The 17,169-nt window shown below is 44.3% G+C and overlaps 1 protein-coding gene across 5 annotated transcripts in view; it reads left to right on the forward strand.

The window, feature by feature from the left end:
- RAPGEF4 (Rap guanine nucleotide exchange factor 4) overlaps positions 1-17,169 on the forward strand; it is a 247,792-nt gene that overhangs the window by 48,116 nt on the left and 182,507 nt on the right. For all 5 annotated transcript variants that reach the window (XR_008310598.1, XM_053266590.1, XM_053266585.1 and 2 more), the window contains one exon: positions 5,208-5,354. Coding sequence is in view for 4 of the 5 variants with exons in the window: in XM_053266590.1 (XP_053122565.1) it covers positions 5,208-5,354 (147 nt within the window). In the remaining variant the exon portion in view is untranslated. The remainder of the gene's footprint in view (positions 1-5,207; positions 5,355-17,169) is intronic.

Consider the following 17,169-nt stretch of genomic DNA (forward strand, 5'->3'; position numbering starts at 1 on the left):
CAAAGTATACTTTGAAGTTAAGGTGGTAGGGAGTGTATTACTCAGGACACTAGGGAAAAACCTTTCTCTACACAGTGAACTTTACTAGATGGGGAAGCACATGGCTATCTATCTGGTAGAGTGAGCCGAGAATTACTAGCACCAAATTTGTAAGTGTGCATTGTTACAGAAACAGCTCAGTCTCATTAACAGATTTACATACTGATCCCAGTCCAGACAGTGCTGTGTCATGTTAACATATCCCAGAGGGACAAGCAAAGTCAGAGATGAGAACTTTTTGTAAAGAAAGAAATAGTTTCCTTTTTACAAGTACTGGTTATACTGGTGATGATGGGATTGAAGGCAGCTCCTCGAATGCGGGTTAAGGAGGGAAGGAAAGCCTCATGACTGGCTGCAAATGCAAAAGAGGGAAATTCAGTAGAAGGGGGGAAGAGAAAGATGATAGGAACTTGAGAGCAGCATCAAGGAGGTGAATCTCATCGGGGAGATCCAAGGGGTCCTATCCATGAGAGTACTGCTGAGGTAGGAGGCAAGGAAGCAGTAGGGTGCTGGGCTGGCACTAATTTCCAAGTGACTAAGGCACTCTGTGCATCAACAGCTAGTTAAGGGAGCACTGGAGCTTCAAGGCTGGGGTTCCAGGTACAGCAGTTAGCCAACGGTAAGCCCACAAATGGAATGGCACAACCTCAGTGATTCAGCTAAGACATCCACTGGTTTAAGCTTGCTTGCTTGATTAAGTGCCATCAACTTGGTGTCGACTCTTAGCGACCACGTAAATGGATTCTATCCAGGATGATCTGTCTTCAACTTGGCCTTTAAGTGGAGCATTCATTGCTGTCGTAATCGAGTCCATCCAGTCAAGCCCATATGAGGTAGTGATGTAGCTCTTAAGGTTTGGCAGTTTTGCTCTGGCAGAGAATGCAGCTTTCTACCCTCACATGAACCATCACAAGGGGGTCAGAGGCTGAGTGCAAAAGCAGGCCTCCAGCCAAGCAAGGCTTCGGAACAGCAGGGATAGACCTTGCCAGCACGTCACACACAGATGTATAGAAGCAGAGACTGTTTTGTAGGTTTTTCCCTCCAGCAGGGATGAAGGTGGGAAAGTTCAAGGAAAGGAGAGATAATCATACATTTTTATTGAGTGTTAAGGGAAAATGTGCAGGTTGGGATGTTGCTATTCAGATAGAGCACTAATATTAAAGGACTGTGGCACAACAAACCTAATTAGCTACTTTGGAGCTTTTCTTGATTGCATTTTAGAGTGCGGTTGTTCTTTGAGAATGCACTCTGCACAGCCTTTCAGTTGCAGAACTTTGCTTGCAGCTAAAATGGGTGCCTTCCATCAGGTTCTGCCGTTGTCTCCCGTCTGGCTCTCAAGGTGGAGGATGCTAAATCTCAGAATGGAGGGCAGGCTGTCTGGCAACACCAGGACCACAGATTACAGATGAAATCTGTAACACTCTCCTGATCATATAACTGCATTGCTCTCCTTTGTTTTCTTGGGAAACCTGATTAGTTTTTCTTAGCTCTCCGATGTTCTCCCTGTACATGATTGATTTTATTGTTAGTGAAAAATGAATTTTCTATGGCCTATATGAGGAGACAATTATGGACTTTAAAAAAAAAATGACAAGCTTCATGACAGGAAGAAACCCAGCGGATACAGTTTTCCCCATCCCTGCATCTGGGGAAAACATCACTTTGACATTGCCAATAAACTGGTGCGGGGGGGGAGGGGGACTGAATCAAGGGGTGACATAACTGGGTGATCTACTGTGAGTTATTTTTTTATATATCAATGGGTCAAATATTTAGGCTTCCTTTTTGCTTTCCGGTAGTTGCCAATATCCAGAGCATTACATGTACTATATAGATGTTCTGTTCTTCCAGATAAACAAGAAATCTGTTTTTAATCGTTTCTCAAAATTAGGTGTTGGGGCTCAGGTTGCCGGTCATCTTTTCTTCTGGCTCTCTCCTATGCCTTGGCACATAGAAATTTAGTAGCAGAAACTTTTCCTGGCACTTCTCCTGCTTGGTTTCTGCATGGCATGGTGCTATTATTTCTGTATGTCAGACACAGGAGCAGAGCCAAGTGAAAGAGTGGCTGGCAACCCTAGCTAGGATTCAAGCATGCATGGAAGTCACTTCCACTGAACTAAAACCTAATCCCAAATTGTTTGGAGCTGGCTGTGGTGATGGAAAGCCCTTCCCCTATAAGCAACACCGACTAGACAGCACAGCTTTACTTTACTTGTATCGCTCATGATCTAGGATTGAACCCTGGGAATGTGGACAGATTCAATCTGAGGCTGAACCCTAGTTCACATTAAGATAAGAGCCCTATTTACATTTTATGCCCCACACTCGTACAACAACTGTGCAGTGTTCACCTGTCCAGATCTGTATGGAGGTACAATTATTCACACATTATGTTGAATACAGGTACAGCAACAGGTACATAATGTATTCGCAGTAATGTATTCACATCAAGTGCAGCATAATACCCACACATGTTGAATACAGGGAAATGCACAGGTACAGCACTTCCTATCTGTACATGCATTTGAGGGAACTGTATGCAGAGTCACATCTGTATGCAGAGTCACTTTCAAAATGAATGCAGGTACAATCATTCACACAAAAAATTGTACTTGTGTACAGACATCCATCATCTCATACTGTGAGGGAGGAGGCAATGGTAAACCCTTCCTGTATTCTACCAAAGAAAACCACAGGGCTCTGTGGGCGCCGGGAGTCAAAATCGGCCTGGCAGCACACTTTACCTTTACAGATGTCTCACACAACATAATGTCTGAATAGGGCTACAGTTTTGCTGAAATTGTAGGTCATGTTGTAGATCATGTTTGTTCTGACAGGCCTGCCAGATTCTACTCACCCTGTATTGGGAATTGTTGGACAGAGTTCAACCACAATAGCAGAGAGTCTGCGACATTTGAAATTGTCATGGCAGATCTCCATTGGAGGTCCAACAGTGGACCTTCCCCTCTTGTTCTCATCTTCCTCCCACTTTCCCAGTGACTGGGCGGGGTCAGGGGACAGGCTGTGTTGCTTCACCCTTACTCTAGAGCAGGCCTGCTCAACTTTGGCCCTCCTGCAGATGTTGGCCTACAACTCCCATAACCCCTGGCTAGTGGCTACTGTGGCTAAGGATTATGGGAGTTGCAGTCCAAAAACATCTGGGGGGCCTAAGTTGAGCAGGCCTGCTCTAGAGGGAGATGCACACACAGGAAGCACGCCTTCAGTAGCCACGACTGCGGCCTCAGAAAAAACTATGAATCCCAGAATTACCACACTACTCACAGAGTCCCTAGAAGTGTGTGGGAGAGAGGGGCAAGTCCTTTTAAACTCTCAAGCCATGGGAGGCAGCTCCCTATGTGTGTGTACTCCTTCCAGGATGGCGATAAAGCAACAAAGCAATGCAGCCTGTCCCCAGCCCTCAGTCCGTCACAGGGAAAGGAGGAGAGGGCAGTTTGGGGGAACAGCAACAGAGCTCTGGGGTCTCTGGGAGGGGCTCACACGGTCCATCCTGACAGTGCAACAGTTGGGTTGAGCCAGGATTCAGCATTTCTGGTGGTGTACAGGCCTACTAAAATCCTACCAGGGATGTGATTTCTTTTTGTGATGTGTGGAATTTGAACCAGATTTAGCCCATTCAGTCCAATTTTCATTGGTCTCAAAACGAAAGCCTGCTAATGGCACATGAGCCATTTTGCCCATTCAAGTCCAATTTGTTTTCATGGTAAAGTGGGGTGGAAGAGCCCCACTTTATGGCTGAAGAACAGCAAAAGGCTGTTCCTGCCTTTTTTTTTTTAAAAAAAAAGAGAGGATCAGAGCTTCTCTTGGTGATTGCCATCCTTTCCCCCACAGTGCTTGGACATCATCGTGGCCAGGGGCATTGTTGCTGTTATTTAAAGTAATAGGCAGCATACAGACCAGCACTCTGCCAGTACAAAGCTCCTTTTTGCTTCTGCCTGCTTTCTTTGAATTTTTCCATATTGTTGCCATGGATGACCCTCCCGAACAGCTCTTCCGATGACTCTGGAGGCTACAGCAAGGAAGAGATGGCGGAAATGGCTACTGCTTCCCCAAAGTGCAAGGCTACTCTCTATGCTAGCCCACATGAGGAAAAATATTGTGAGAAAAAACAGGGTCACTACCACATTGTGAGGGGAAAATGGGAGGAGTTCAGACACTTCTCTCACACTTTAAAAAGAATTTAAAGAAAAGGGGAGGGGGGAAACAGGGGCGTAGCGAGCTTCCCTGGGGCCTAGGGACAAAAAGCAGGAAGGGGGCCCCTTGGTGGCCCAGAGCCCCAAGCCACGCCCCCTGCATCTGATGTCAGATGCAAGGGGGCGGGGCAATCTGCTTGCTTCTTCCTCCTCTCCACCACGATGTCCAGAGATGGTCAATCCAAGGGCGCTTTACCAAACAGTGTTTCCATTCAGGAGGGAGGAGGGAAATGCAGCCCTTCCCAAGCCCTGCGCAGTTGCCAGTGGAGCCGCCACTTTGTGTCCTCCAAACAGAAAGAGCTGCACCAGCTTCTGGCGGCCCCCTGCCTCCCCACTGCTGCAGAAGAGACAGGGAGTGGATTCATGTGCTTGTTCCTCCGGCTCTAATTGTTCAGCTCTAATGTGAGAAATATCGGCAGGGTGGAGGGCAGCGACAGTGGTGGTGGGGCTGCAGCGGTGGCAGGGCACCCCCCGATCACTGGGAGGCCCCCCCAGGAGGCCTCTGCTTGTGGGCCCCTTGTGGACCCCCTGACCCTCCGGACCCAGGGACATTTGCCCTCCCTTGTCCAATAGACCCTATGCCTATGGGGGAAATCCCCCCCACTCTGCCACACTACAAGATAAGCCCCCACCCCTACCATGAAAATGAATGGGGGAAACTGAGGGTAATATGAATGAATATGGAGGGGAGATGGATATTTGTGAAAAGCTGAATGCAATGTCAATAAATGAATACCAAAGTGAATGAGGTTTTTCGTGCTGAAAATGAAAAGACGTTAAATGCTTCCCCCCCCCCGCACACCTCTGAATCCTACTGTGCTATTCATAGGTAGTAAATCATCATATCCTAAAATATCTATTCATGACTGAAGGCAGCTGTGTCTTTAGCAAGACTGTGACATGAAATCCTGCATAACCCAAAGGCTGAGTGCCTGTCCCTTTAACTCTGATTCACAGGATGCTGTGACAATATGCACCTTGGGAATAGGAACAGCTTTTGGAGAGTCGATTTTGGATAACACCCCTCGCCATGCTACTATTGTTACAAGAGAAAATAGCGAGCTTCTTCGAATTGAGCAGAAGGATTTCAAGGCACTTTGGGAGGTAAGCTCAAAAGATGTCTTGATCTGGAGTATGATGTGTAATGAGTCTAATTGTGCCATTACACTGAACATACTGAGAATTTATACAGATAAAACAGAACTAGTGAAATTCCTTTGTAACCTTTGGCTTTCTGATCTCTTTTAAGAAGTATTTTCTATTTGTAATTCCACCACCTGTTGCTAACTTATTCCATAAGATGCTGACAAATTGCATTGCTTCAATATTCTGATGTGGGTTTTAATTTCCCTGAATTTGCTTTCTTTAATCGTTTGTTAAAATAAAAAATAATACAGCATACTGGAAAGTGCTACATAAAATAAAGTTGAAAAACAAAGGGCTATTACAGATCAGTTTTGTTTAAGTGATCTTTTAGCTGTAACCTGTGGATTTTTTCTTTTCTTTGCCCATTTCTTCATTTCTGTTTATTTGTACTGCCCAAAAGATTTTGGTGCAACTAAATGTTTGTAGTGTTGTGTCAGAGCCCTGCTGCCAGCAGTTTTGGGAAGTCTTAGGACTGGCAGCAACATGAAGTTAACTTGGGGATAAAAAAAAATCAATTCATCAGTTGGCACACGGGTTACAAACTCTTGAAGCTCTCACTGCTTTTAATTAGTCATGTCTCTGTGCTTAATAAGCATTGTGCATCTGTTGACATACTGGTCTGCAAGCACGAGTAAATACTTTCTAGGTTTGAAAATGTGACCTAAAAAGTATTACTTGCATTGGGAAGACATATTTCAGGCATTCTGTGCTATCTGAACTGTAGATTTTGCTCTTTATGTCTGATTGTAAGATATTATGCACCCCTAAGTCAGAAATCTATTATCCACAATAACTGGGAGTTTACATCAGTGTCAAGGTAGCTCAGATCTTGACAGATTTTCTTTAGATCTAGGAGCCAGTCCAAAACTTTAGGAACCAGACAATGCACACTTGACAAAATTACCAGACTTATGGACATTGTGGTACGGTAGAATAAATGCTCTTCTCTTTATCTGATTTACAGGTAAAATATTTAGAGCAGAAATAAGGCTGCCTGGGGCAAATAATTGTATTAAATAACTCTGCCTCTGAATATCCTAGTCTAGGAGCCATGGTTAAATTTTGATTCACCATGGGTACCTGGCATCTGGAATCTGTCAAACTTTGTGATAGGTAGCTATTTTGCATGTATGGAACTAGGTAACTGAAGACATCTTAGGCCCATGCACAAGTAACCATAACCTCACACTAATTTCCTGACCAACATTTTAAATAATAAGGCTGCGGAAAGAGAGGTTGCCTTTCTGTTGCAAGCAAGACTGGACAAAACGTGATTCCCAGATCTTCTTTCTCAAAGGGCACATATATTCATATACTATGAATATGTGGCATCAGCAGAACAGCCTGTTTTTACTCTTTTTTCCAGGTACTTTAGTTCAAACTATGAGGCTGTTCTCATATGCAGCCTAACCCGGGCTAGGGACACCCAGCCCGGGTTAGGCTGCATGTGAGAACTGGTGGGATCAGGCCCGATCCTGGTGGGCCAGTGCCACTTAGCCTGGCTTTTAAGCCCAGCTGTTAGCCGAGGTTACACTGGCTACCTGTTCGTGTGTGAGCACAGGCTGCTTCCAGCCCGGCTGCACACAGAGATGGGAACCTGGAGTACCTGTCTCTTAGGGGAATCCCATAATGTAGCATGTGTGTCACGCACTGCATTGTGGGATCCACAGAGGCTGGGACAATGAGTCCCAGCCTCAGATCAATCCACCCTGCTCCGCACTGCACAGAGCAGGGCTGATCATGTAGGAGTACAGAGCACACGTCCACCAGGCTTATGAGGATTGTCTGGGAGAAATGCAAGGTTTAGGAAGCCTTCCCCCTGCCCGCCCGCCCGGTAGGTCGTGTGAATGGCCCCAGTGATGACTCTAGAAGTTTGCACCTTTAGAAATGTTGTCATGTGGCACTAGGTCATGCTATAAGTAGAGAAGGACCATATTTAACTCTACTTAGTTGAGTAAAGATTGTAACCAATTACTATTGCAGAACACATTGGTTCGGGTTAGACATAACACCAAATTGCAGTTTCGGGCTACAAGAATGAGCCTGGAAGATGCATATAGTTTGCGTGCGCTCTCTTCAGAGCTCAGAGTAATTAACTACTTGATGTTTTTTGTCAAACCATAGTTTGTTGTTGCATCCAAACCAGCAAACTACTGTATGACTGGCACTTGCCTTTCAACTCATGTTTTTACAGTGTCTTTGTATGTATCAGTAACAAGAACTGATATAATCCTTACAGCAGCAGTTGTGTGCAAAAATTGACTATATTTTTGCCTCTGGTAAACATTTATATTTAAATTACCCCCCCCCATCCATGAACATCTGCTCAGCCACAGATCATGTTCTTCCTCAGAGACCTCTAGCCTTACACAGGCAGCTGTTGTGGCAGATTGGAAAAGATGAATCTTCTGGTTAAGGGTTAAGATGTCTGGTACCTTAACTCCGAACCATGAGGTTCTGAAAGGTGAGTGCAGTCTCTTTGGGGGTTTTATTTTATTTTTTTAAAGAAAGTTCCCCAGAACCCCCCAAGTTAGTACTGAAAACTAGTCTGTGAACTTTGAAACTGACTTCAAAGAAAAACAAATCCCAACATAAAAAAACCTCAAGTCTATATGAGGGAACTCTAGTAGTGCAGACTGTGGTAAGTTACTAGCTCACTATGTGTGCGGGCACATACACATGCATACACACAATATCCTTCTGGGTATTTTAAAGATACTTTGAGACAAATGAGTTTATTTGCTCACAGTATATCGTATAGGAGTATTGCTCACTGTGTGCCCATGTATTTTCTTTTGATTCAGTCACACAGACAGGAAGGGAGTGTGTCTGCTGTGAGATGACTTATTTTTAGAGACCTCTCCTTTTATAGTACATGGTTTGAACTTCCTGAGATGACAACAGACAAAAAAAATCATTTTCTCTTTTGTTGAATTAGATTGTAGTTAAATATAGTTAACATCATGGATAGGAATTGATATGCAAGCATAGACATGGAAGAGGAGAGTTTTCTCGGAGACAACAGAGCAGAGACAACAGAACTTCTGTGGGGTTTGACTCTTAGTTTTGACTAAGTACAGTAGCAATGAACAAACTAGGACTGGATAAACACTGCCATATATGACGCCTTTTTGATTATGTGACTCTTTTACTGAGTGGCAAAGTTGAAAATTTCTTAGCCAGGCTAAAAAAAAAATCCTTCATAGAAATGTATTTAAGAAATACAAATTACACAGCAACGAGACTATTACGTAATGTTACGTAATGTCAGATGTGAACTCTTGAAAAGATCAAGATTTTTTTTAAAAAGAAAGATTAAAAAGCTTAATTCAAATATACTTCTGTCCAGTGTGTATATCCTTACACAAATTGCATTTTTACATAGATATCTAATGCCAGTGTTGCCTCTAAACACTGATGTACAGCAAAAAGAACTCTATTTTTGCAGCCCAATATAAGATTAAAAGCATAATTGTAATCATGTATTTTATATATTTGTTTAAGCAATACTATGATGCTTCAGCTGATCTGTAGTGAAGCTGAAGGGATTAGATTTTTTTTTTTTAAGAGAAATTATTTTCAAGAAGTGCTATGTTTAAAAATGCTTTATAAGAGACTTCAGGAACAATCAAGACCAAGTTAAGCCCTTTTAAGTCCTATTGATTTCAGTGAGTGAGTTAAGTATGTGCTTAATCTCCCCGACTGAAATAAATGAAACTTGAAGGTGCATGGCTTTGAGTAGACCTTACCCTTTGTTTTCTCATTAGCACAGCGTGAGTTCAATACATTTTACAGTGTCGCTCTTTTGCTATAGTAGTTGCAGTTTGAAAAGCTGTAGGACTATTGTGTCAATGTCAGCACATCCTAATATCTATCTATCTATCTATCTATCTATCTATCTATCTATCTATCTATCTATCTTTCAAGTGTTGCATGCCTGAAATGTTTTACAGTTCATTTGAGAAGGAAATTAAACTTGATGTGAGACATGAAATATTGCGGTAAAAATTCAAGAGGATCTTAGAATTCTATGTCTAGCCATCTAAAGTATTGGATTGATTTATGGAATACTATCTTGTCAATTTATTTCTCAGTAATCAATTCCAGAAATCTTTGCTCTGATTTAGCAATTTCTCCCTAGGCAAGCCTTGTACAGATATAAAACCAGATTGTTAATAAAGTGAAGAATATTTGGCTTTATGGGATGATAATGAGATTTCAAGTAATAAAGTGTTTAGAGACCCTCAGAAGTACTAAAAACAGTCAGGGAACATGCAGCTGTCTGTAACCAGATAGTATAATCTTATTTGTTGATTGTTCTGACTTGACTTACCCACTTTATTTGCAAAACGTAGGCAACAGAGATCAGGTTAAAGTAACACAGTGAACTGATTACATTCAGCAGTATGCTGGCAACTCACTTGATAGAAATTATTTGATGTTGCAGCAATGTAAAAGAAAGAGATAGGGTAGGGTATTAAAACAAGCATTCTTATTGTTTTCAAGAAATGCATCCAAACACTGGAAGCAAGTGAAAATACTGGCCCCGCCCCCACACTCTTTGCATCATTCTACAGCTGTGAATGGAACCTACATGTTATAGTAGGGCACAGATTGTACTTGTACATATGTATTATCTATGAGACTTTCAGATGAATGCAGGATAGCGATGTGCCTGAATCATTTTGGCGCCTCTTTGAGGAGGTGCTGAAATGATTCGGCTCCCTGTAGCCGAAACGTTTCGGCACGGGATGAGGGTTTCCTTTAAAAGGAGGTAGGCAGGTCCTACCTGGCCCTCCTGGAGCCTCCGCTGCCCCACGCCAAAACATTTGCGTGCCAACGCCATGTGAGGGATGCTGGGGGAAGCATCCCGTCGCCACTGCAGGCTGTTTAAAGGAGACAGCAGTACGGGCTGCTGCTTTCACAGGGCTAGTTTTCAGAGGACAGTGCCACAATTGGGCGGCGCAGGGTGGAAGTGTCTCCCAGGAGGAGCAGGTAGGTCCTGCCTGCCTCCTTTTAAAGGAACCCCTCACTGCCCTTGGGATGGTGCTGAAGTAATTCGGTGTACATCCCTAATGCATGACAGCTGAGGTGAGGCCAGTCTGCATATTCCCACTCCCCCTCTCCGTGAATTCGTTCTGTGTTGTGTGAAATGGGTTAGAATTTGATGATTACAAGTGTGAAGATGTACATAAAACTAGTGGTGTGCACGGACCGGGTGCTGTGGTTCATTCCAAATCTGAACTGAATTCAGACTGAACCATAGGTCTCTGAACTGGTTCGGTCAAACCCACTAGCTGGGTCGGTCAGCTTGATGAACGGGCTCAAACTAATTCAAAGTAGTTCGCGATTGAACTGCTTGAACCAGCCCAGTTCATGACAGACCAGTTTGCAGTTGAGCCAGTTTGTGCACACCTCTACATAAGATGTGTTAGGCTGAAGACAGGTTAAGGCAGACATAAGCAATGCCAGGGCTCAGGAAATCCACTTGTCTACTAGTCTGTGATGAGTGAAAAATGATGCCTGACAGGTGAAAAAAGTCATGAAGAGCCAATATGTACCAATATAGCTTGAGGAACCATCTGATGAGTAAAATATTTTGTCTGGCTGGTGAACTGAGCCAACACTTCTTAACCCCTAAGCAATGCTATTCTCAAACTCTCCAGCTTTCTTAAAAGTCCTCCCTCCCCCAGACATGGGGCAATCTCTGAAAAAAATGTGTCTACAGATTTTCTTTCTTTATTTTTTTTAAACTCATAGTTCAGGTTGAAATAGGGAAAAGACAGTTCTCCTCTGAAAGGGAAATGATATGTTGATTGTAATACAATTGTGGTGGGCACTTATGGTTAGTGCAGTGATGCTCTTCCAATAATCTCACCCTCAGAGCAGTTATGTAACTTTTATGTTAAGTAGGATTAATAGACACACATACACATGGCAAGGCTACTTATTCACCTCTGTTGTATCACCCATAATGTAAAGACAGCTTCTAAACTATTTTTTAAGTGAAGAGCATTCCTCCTCTTAAGCACTAGAGTGAACATCTTTTGATATGTAAAAGGAAACATGCTGGTTTGTGGCAAGTTGCTTGGGTAATACATCCGAGCATGGATCTGTATTATCTTAAAGAACATTGAGAAGCACAGAGTAGAAATTGGTGCATAGAAAACCTCTTGCTTGGTACAATGTGTGGGAGAAGGTCAAGAGATCAAGTACGCTAATTTACAATATGACAAATACAGACTTGGCAGAAGATGTGTGAAAATTCTGAAGGAGCTGTGTTATGTTTTCATAACATCAACAAAGAGAGCTTCTGATAACCATTTCTGGTGTGATGCACTGATTCTGCATACATATCATGATGGAAATTTGGAGATTTAATTACCCATGGCTGCTATACCAGATGAAGCAGAATATGGCTTACAGTCTTGCCATTAAACATTTGCTTAATTTCCACCCTATGTTCTCTTTGTTTCCAATCAAAGATATTGAGGTCATTCACACAATCAAAAACTGTGTCCTACCCAGGTTTGGTAGCTGAGTGTGCTCCCCATTTTTGGCTGTGTCGAAGCAAGGTAAGAGGAAAACGTGGGTAGAAGTGATTGTGTAGAAGCAAGGTAGGAGGAAAGCTATTTTCCTCCTACCATGCTTCCACAGAACTGAAAACTGGGAGCACACACAGCTCCTAATCCCGGGTAGAACACAGTTTTTGATTCTGTGAATGACCTCATCTAGTTTTAATAGGCAGCACTCTAACTGGCACTCAGTTTCTACAACATAAAGCTCTAGCATGCTTCAAATGACTTTGGAAGCTATAGCAATATGTAAAAGAGCAAAAATCTTATGTCTGATACCACATGGCCTCTAATGATGGTCAGAAGTGGTGTCAGGTGATCAAGCTTTATGCAATAAACTTATATTGTTTCTTATTTGTTGCATACACAGTCTGATCTTCCCTCTTGAAGCTGTACTTCTTTTTGTGGATATTGCATTTCCATTCAAAGCTGCGCCTGGAGAAATGTGCATCTCTTGTTAACTGCTGTGTACAACGTTGTCACACAAGACACAGAGGGACCCACTAGATTTTGGGGCTATTCCCACGATCAGGCAAAATCGGGCTAGGAGAGCCTAGCCCAATTTTGCCTGATTTTGCCTGAACTAGGAGAGCCTAGCCCAATTTTGCCTGATTTTGCCTGAACTAGGAGAGCTTAGCCCAATTTTGCCTGATTGTGGGAGCCACCCGGTGGCGAGCCCGGTGGCTCCCAGGCAGTTAACCCGCCTAAGTACCCCTCCCCTAAAACCGGGTTTGCTGAGCGAGTGCTCCGCAAACCCGTTTTTTTAAAACTGTGAGTAGCTGCGGCGTGGCTCCGCGCCGTGGCTACTCACAAGGATACCCCCGGAGGGGAGGTGAAAAGCCGCCTCCCGGCTCCGGGGGTCTCGTCAGCATGCCTTGCGCTCTCGCGCAGGGCATGCTGGAGCTTCCAGGGGCCAATCGGCCCCCACTCCCCCCAGCCCCCGCCGGCTCCGTCACGGAATCGGCAATGGGGCTCCTACCCTGCTCATGTGCGGGGAGAGCGGGCTTAGCCCGCTCTCCCCGCTGAGCTCCTGAAACTGGGTCTCACTGATTGTGAGACCCAGCTCATTGTCTGTGATATGGATAGTGTGTGGAATCAACAAAGCACCATACCTCCCCCCATATCCACATCATGTTGTGGTCTTCTGTTGTAAAACTGGATTTGGATTGTGGTATCTTGTCTTTAGTTATTAAATGAACACCTCCCTTAAACAGATATTTCCAGGACCATCCGCATAAAAACTTATAAAGCAATAAATGCATAATTCAAGCCATCAAACAATCATAACCTCCCCATGCATTGTGTCGGGGCAGGTTGTCAGTGCTGGACTGGGGCTTTCAGGAATATTGCACAAAAGATAAACAGCGGTAAGAAAACACACTTGTGTGAATCGTGCAGATAGGTACGCCTATCAGACAGAAATGAGATTCCACCAGGAACTATGAAGATAATAAACAACAAACCCACACATGCTAACCCAGTTTTAGAGACAAAACTCTAAGAGGGTCAGGGAGATGGCAGCAAAACTCCTCGGGGAAACCAGCAAATCCTACAGGCTTCTCTTTTAGCTGCTCGGTTTGATCTATAAGGGATATTTAGGCTTTGACCAATCATGCATAGCTCTTTGCAGTGCATCCCATGCTGAGTTTTTAATTAAAATGTAAAGCTTAGGGAGAAATCAAGAAAGAACTCCTAATTCAGGGCTCTCTGGGGTACCGAGACTAAACCTGGTTAAGTAGTATCTGCTAGGAAGTCGGGGCATATGAGCAAAAAAGGCAACAACTAGATTAAAAAGAGTTTTTAACACCATGTGTGAAAATATAACCTTTTGAAAGAGAACACAGGCGCCTTAAACTCATCAGCCTCCTGATGACTCCAGTGTATCAGACCTGTCTACTCATGTAGCAGGATAAACTGGTAGAATCCTAAGGCAATGTAATGGGTGATACCAATTCATACTACAGGTAGAGTATGGTTTTTTTTAATGCTCCTAATGTTTTTAAAAAAATACTCCTTGCAAATTAAGAAGATGGAAAACAACACAGCATATCAGGGAGAAAAGTTCTAGTCCAGTCCACTTGTTGCTGTGCTGCTTTTGCATTGTATAGAGCAAGGGCATACCAAGGTTGGAGTGAGACCAGATTTTAAAATGGGCCCCTCACTGCCTGCTTCTCCTTCTCCTGGCCCGATGTCTCTGCTAACTATCTCAGCTAGTTACTGTTGGAGATGGACTTCCAGTGCATCAACCTTTTTCACCTACTATCCTATGACCACTAGGGGCATTGGGAGTAGAGATAGTTAGTAAGGGTCTCCCTGACTGTTCTACCTGTCTACTCTATGACCCCTGATCTGACTCTTCTGCACTTCCTGTGCTGAGTCACAATCCTTCCTTTCCTCCTAGAAAAAATATGGAAACATCCCTCTCTTTCTCCTTACCTATCCATTATGTAGTCCTTTAGATTAGGTTTCGGTCTCTCCTATCCAAATGTATTTAACCAATAAATAATTAGTATTTTTATTTATTTATTACATTTTATATCCTGCTCTTCCTCCAAGGAGCCCAGAGCAGTGTGCTACATACTTATGTTTCTCTTCACAACAACCTTGTGAAGTAGGTTAGGCTGAGAGAGAAGTGACTGGCCCAGAGTCACCCAGCTAGTTTCATGGCTGAATGAGGATTTGAACTCGGGTCTCCCCGGTCCTAGTCCAGCACTCTAACCACTACACCACGCTAGGTCTCCAAGAGAGGAAACATTTAGTTCTACATGGATCTCCATGTATTTTCTCTAAATAGCTGCAACAACTAAGCCATCCTCTGCTACCTACTCTGTTACTGGAGTGTGCTCATTCCTTAGTGCTCTGCTGTTTTACCCATTGAGGGTAAAAATTAACAACCACTAACAGTTACAAGGTGTAAATAACAGCAGAACCAACTAATACAACAGAATCAATGAAGAACTTTAATCATTGCACATGTATTTTTATGGAGTTGTATTGTATTTTGACTTTTGTAAACCAACTAATAATAATAAATAATAATCTTTCACTGCTTGGCATTAACTGCAAGCCTACTATTTAGAAGAACATTGTAACTCTATTTTAGGACTGGGAAGTCAGGGCTGCACTCAAACACTTCTCTTCATAGTAAAATTTAGTAGGACCTACTCCCAGGTAAAGCCTACTCAAGGAATGGGTTATAATGAAGTAATGATAAAGCACTACCTTTCTCAAGGCTTCATTTCAAGATAAGGATATTGCTGCCCTTCCAAGGGTTAGCAGCTCTCTCTATTCCCCTCCCCATTCCACGCCAAGTGGAAAAGTTTACTTTTGGGGACAGAGGTGTTGCGTCAGCTTGCCGCTCAGAGCAACATTTTTACCCCCTCAGCAGCCGAATGGGTACTGTTAGGGAAGAGGTAGGTGCCTTTAAGGAAGATAGAAACAAATTAAGGGTTGGGGGCTCAGACACACGCAAACACGAGGACTCCCACCTCGTTCTCCAGCTTGTTTTTCTAGCTCTCACCTTTGAGGAACTCAGAGGCTCCAGCTGCTCGGAGGTAGTGAGTGGGGGAAAGAGGGCTACGCAGAGCTGCGTAGAGGCGCGGGAAGCTGTCTCCTCACTCGTGAGTGCTCCCCAGAGCTGTGACTCAGGCAGCGGTGGCAGAGACCCCACCATCCGGCCGGACTCAGCAGCAAGAATAGCGGGACATGTCCAGAAGAAGAGGAGCCTCCGCTGTTGTTGTTGCGGCTCCCAAGTCTTGCTGCTGCCACCTGCCGGGGGTTGCGCTGCTGCCGCTGCAGCCACCAGAGACTTCTTCCGCACCGCCACCCGCATGGGATGGAAGTGAGCGCGCGAAGGAGAAAAGAGGAAGCCGAGAGCTCCCAGCAACCAGCCTGACTGGCAGAAAGAGCCTGATTTTTATGCCCTTTCAGCGTAATTTTAATTTGATGTTTGTGGCGCATTGTTTTCATCCACATGTACTTGTTGGTTGCTTTGAGCAGTCCTTTAGAAAAGTCGGGTGGGGGCCATAATGTTGAAAAGAAATAAATATAAATGAACAAGCCTACCCTGGTTAGAATGTGCATTCAGGTCAAAACTGGCGTTTCCCCCCTTTCTGTCTGCATACGTGTGCATGCAAATATCATCCCATCAAAGGCGCTTGTAATGGGTTGGGTATATTAAAAAGCCTTTAACCCGAGAACGAATTCAGCATTTCTGTTTAATGAGCACACTTGGATTAGCCATAACAACCACCCAGAAGCCTTCATTATGATCTATAATACATTGAGTTGAATGTTAATGGCACTGGCATGCCCTTTTTAGAAGAAAAGTAACATGTGTGGGAGGTCCGTTGCCAGAAGCCAATGCCCTTATTAAAGGCAAAGGCAGAGAGCTACTTTCGACTTGGCACTTACAGGAGTCAAGTTGTACCCTGGAGTACCCTTTTCTAGCAATGCCTTAGTTCGCTGGCTTGGCCTTGCCTGGGTGTGCACGCAGGAGAGCCTCCCATTTCCTTTGCTCTGCTGCCTGTGTGTTATAGAACAGCTACTCCCTCTCTTTGCTGCTGCTGCTGCCGCCCCCCTCCCTCCCCCCCAGATTGCTAAAGGAGTTAAATTTTCTGGCGATGGTTACTGCTGACTCCCCCTCCCCCTCTGAGTAATGAGGCTGTCCTAGCGCGAGATGATGGAAATGAGAGAGTGGGGAGAAGGAGGCAGAGCTGCAGCTTCCTTCTGCTGCTCTGGGGACTCCTTTCCCCCCTCTTCAGCAGCACCGTGCACCGAATCGCGTCCCTGCACGTTCTGCCGGGCCCGCCCTGGCCAGTCCCCATAGAGGCACAAGGAAGCTCTTGATTTGATTGGGAAAGAAGGAGGAGCTTTGTCCCTTCACACTGTTCGGGTCCCTTTGCTGGCCAACGCTTCCCTCTTTGTTTGCCTACCAGCAGCCACAGCGGCGCTGCAGAGCCTTGCTGTCCGAGGAGCGACGGGCCTCCTGGGGGCCCCCTTGAGGCAGCCGGGCCAGGAGACAACTGTCTCCCCTTGCCTAATGAATGGTACGCCCCTTGTTTTTTGTTGCTTTTTTTTTTTAATTATAAAGGAGCATCCAAAAATGTGATTCCCCCACCTGTTGCACCATCTCAAAGTTGTACCAAACTAAAGGTCAATCTAATCCGGCATAGTATAGCCAGTGTGTGTGTGTGTGT

This window comes from Hemicordylus capensis, chromosome 1 (assembly GCF_027244095.1).
Source record: "Hemicordylus capensis ecotype Gifberg chromosome 1, rHemCap1.1.pri, whole genome shotgun sequence".
NCBI lineage: Eukaryota > Metazoa > Chordata > Lepidosauria > Squamata > Cordylidae > Hemicordylus > Hemicordylus capensis.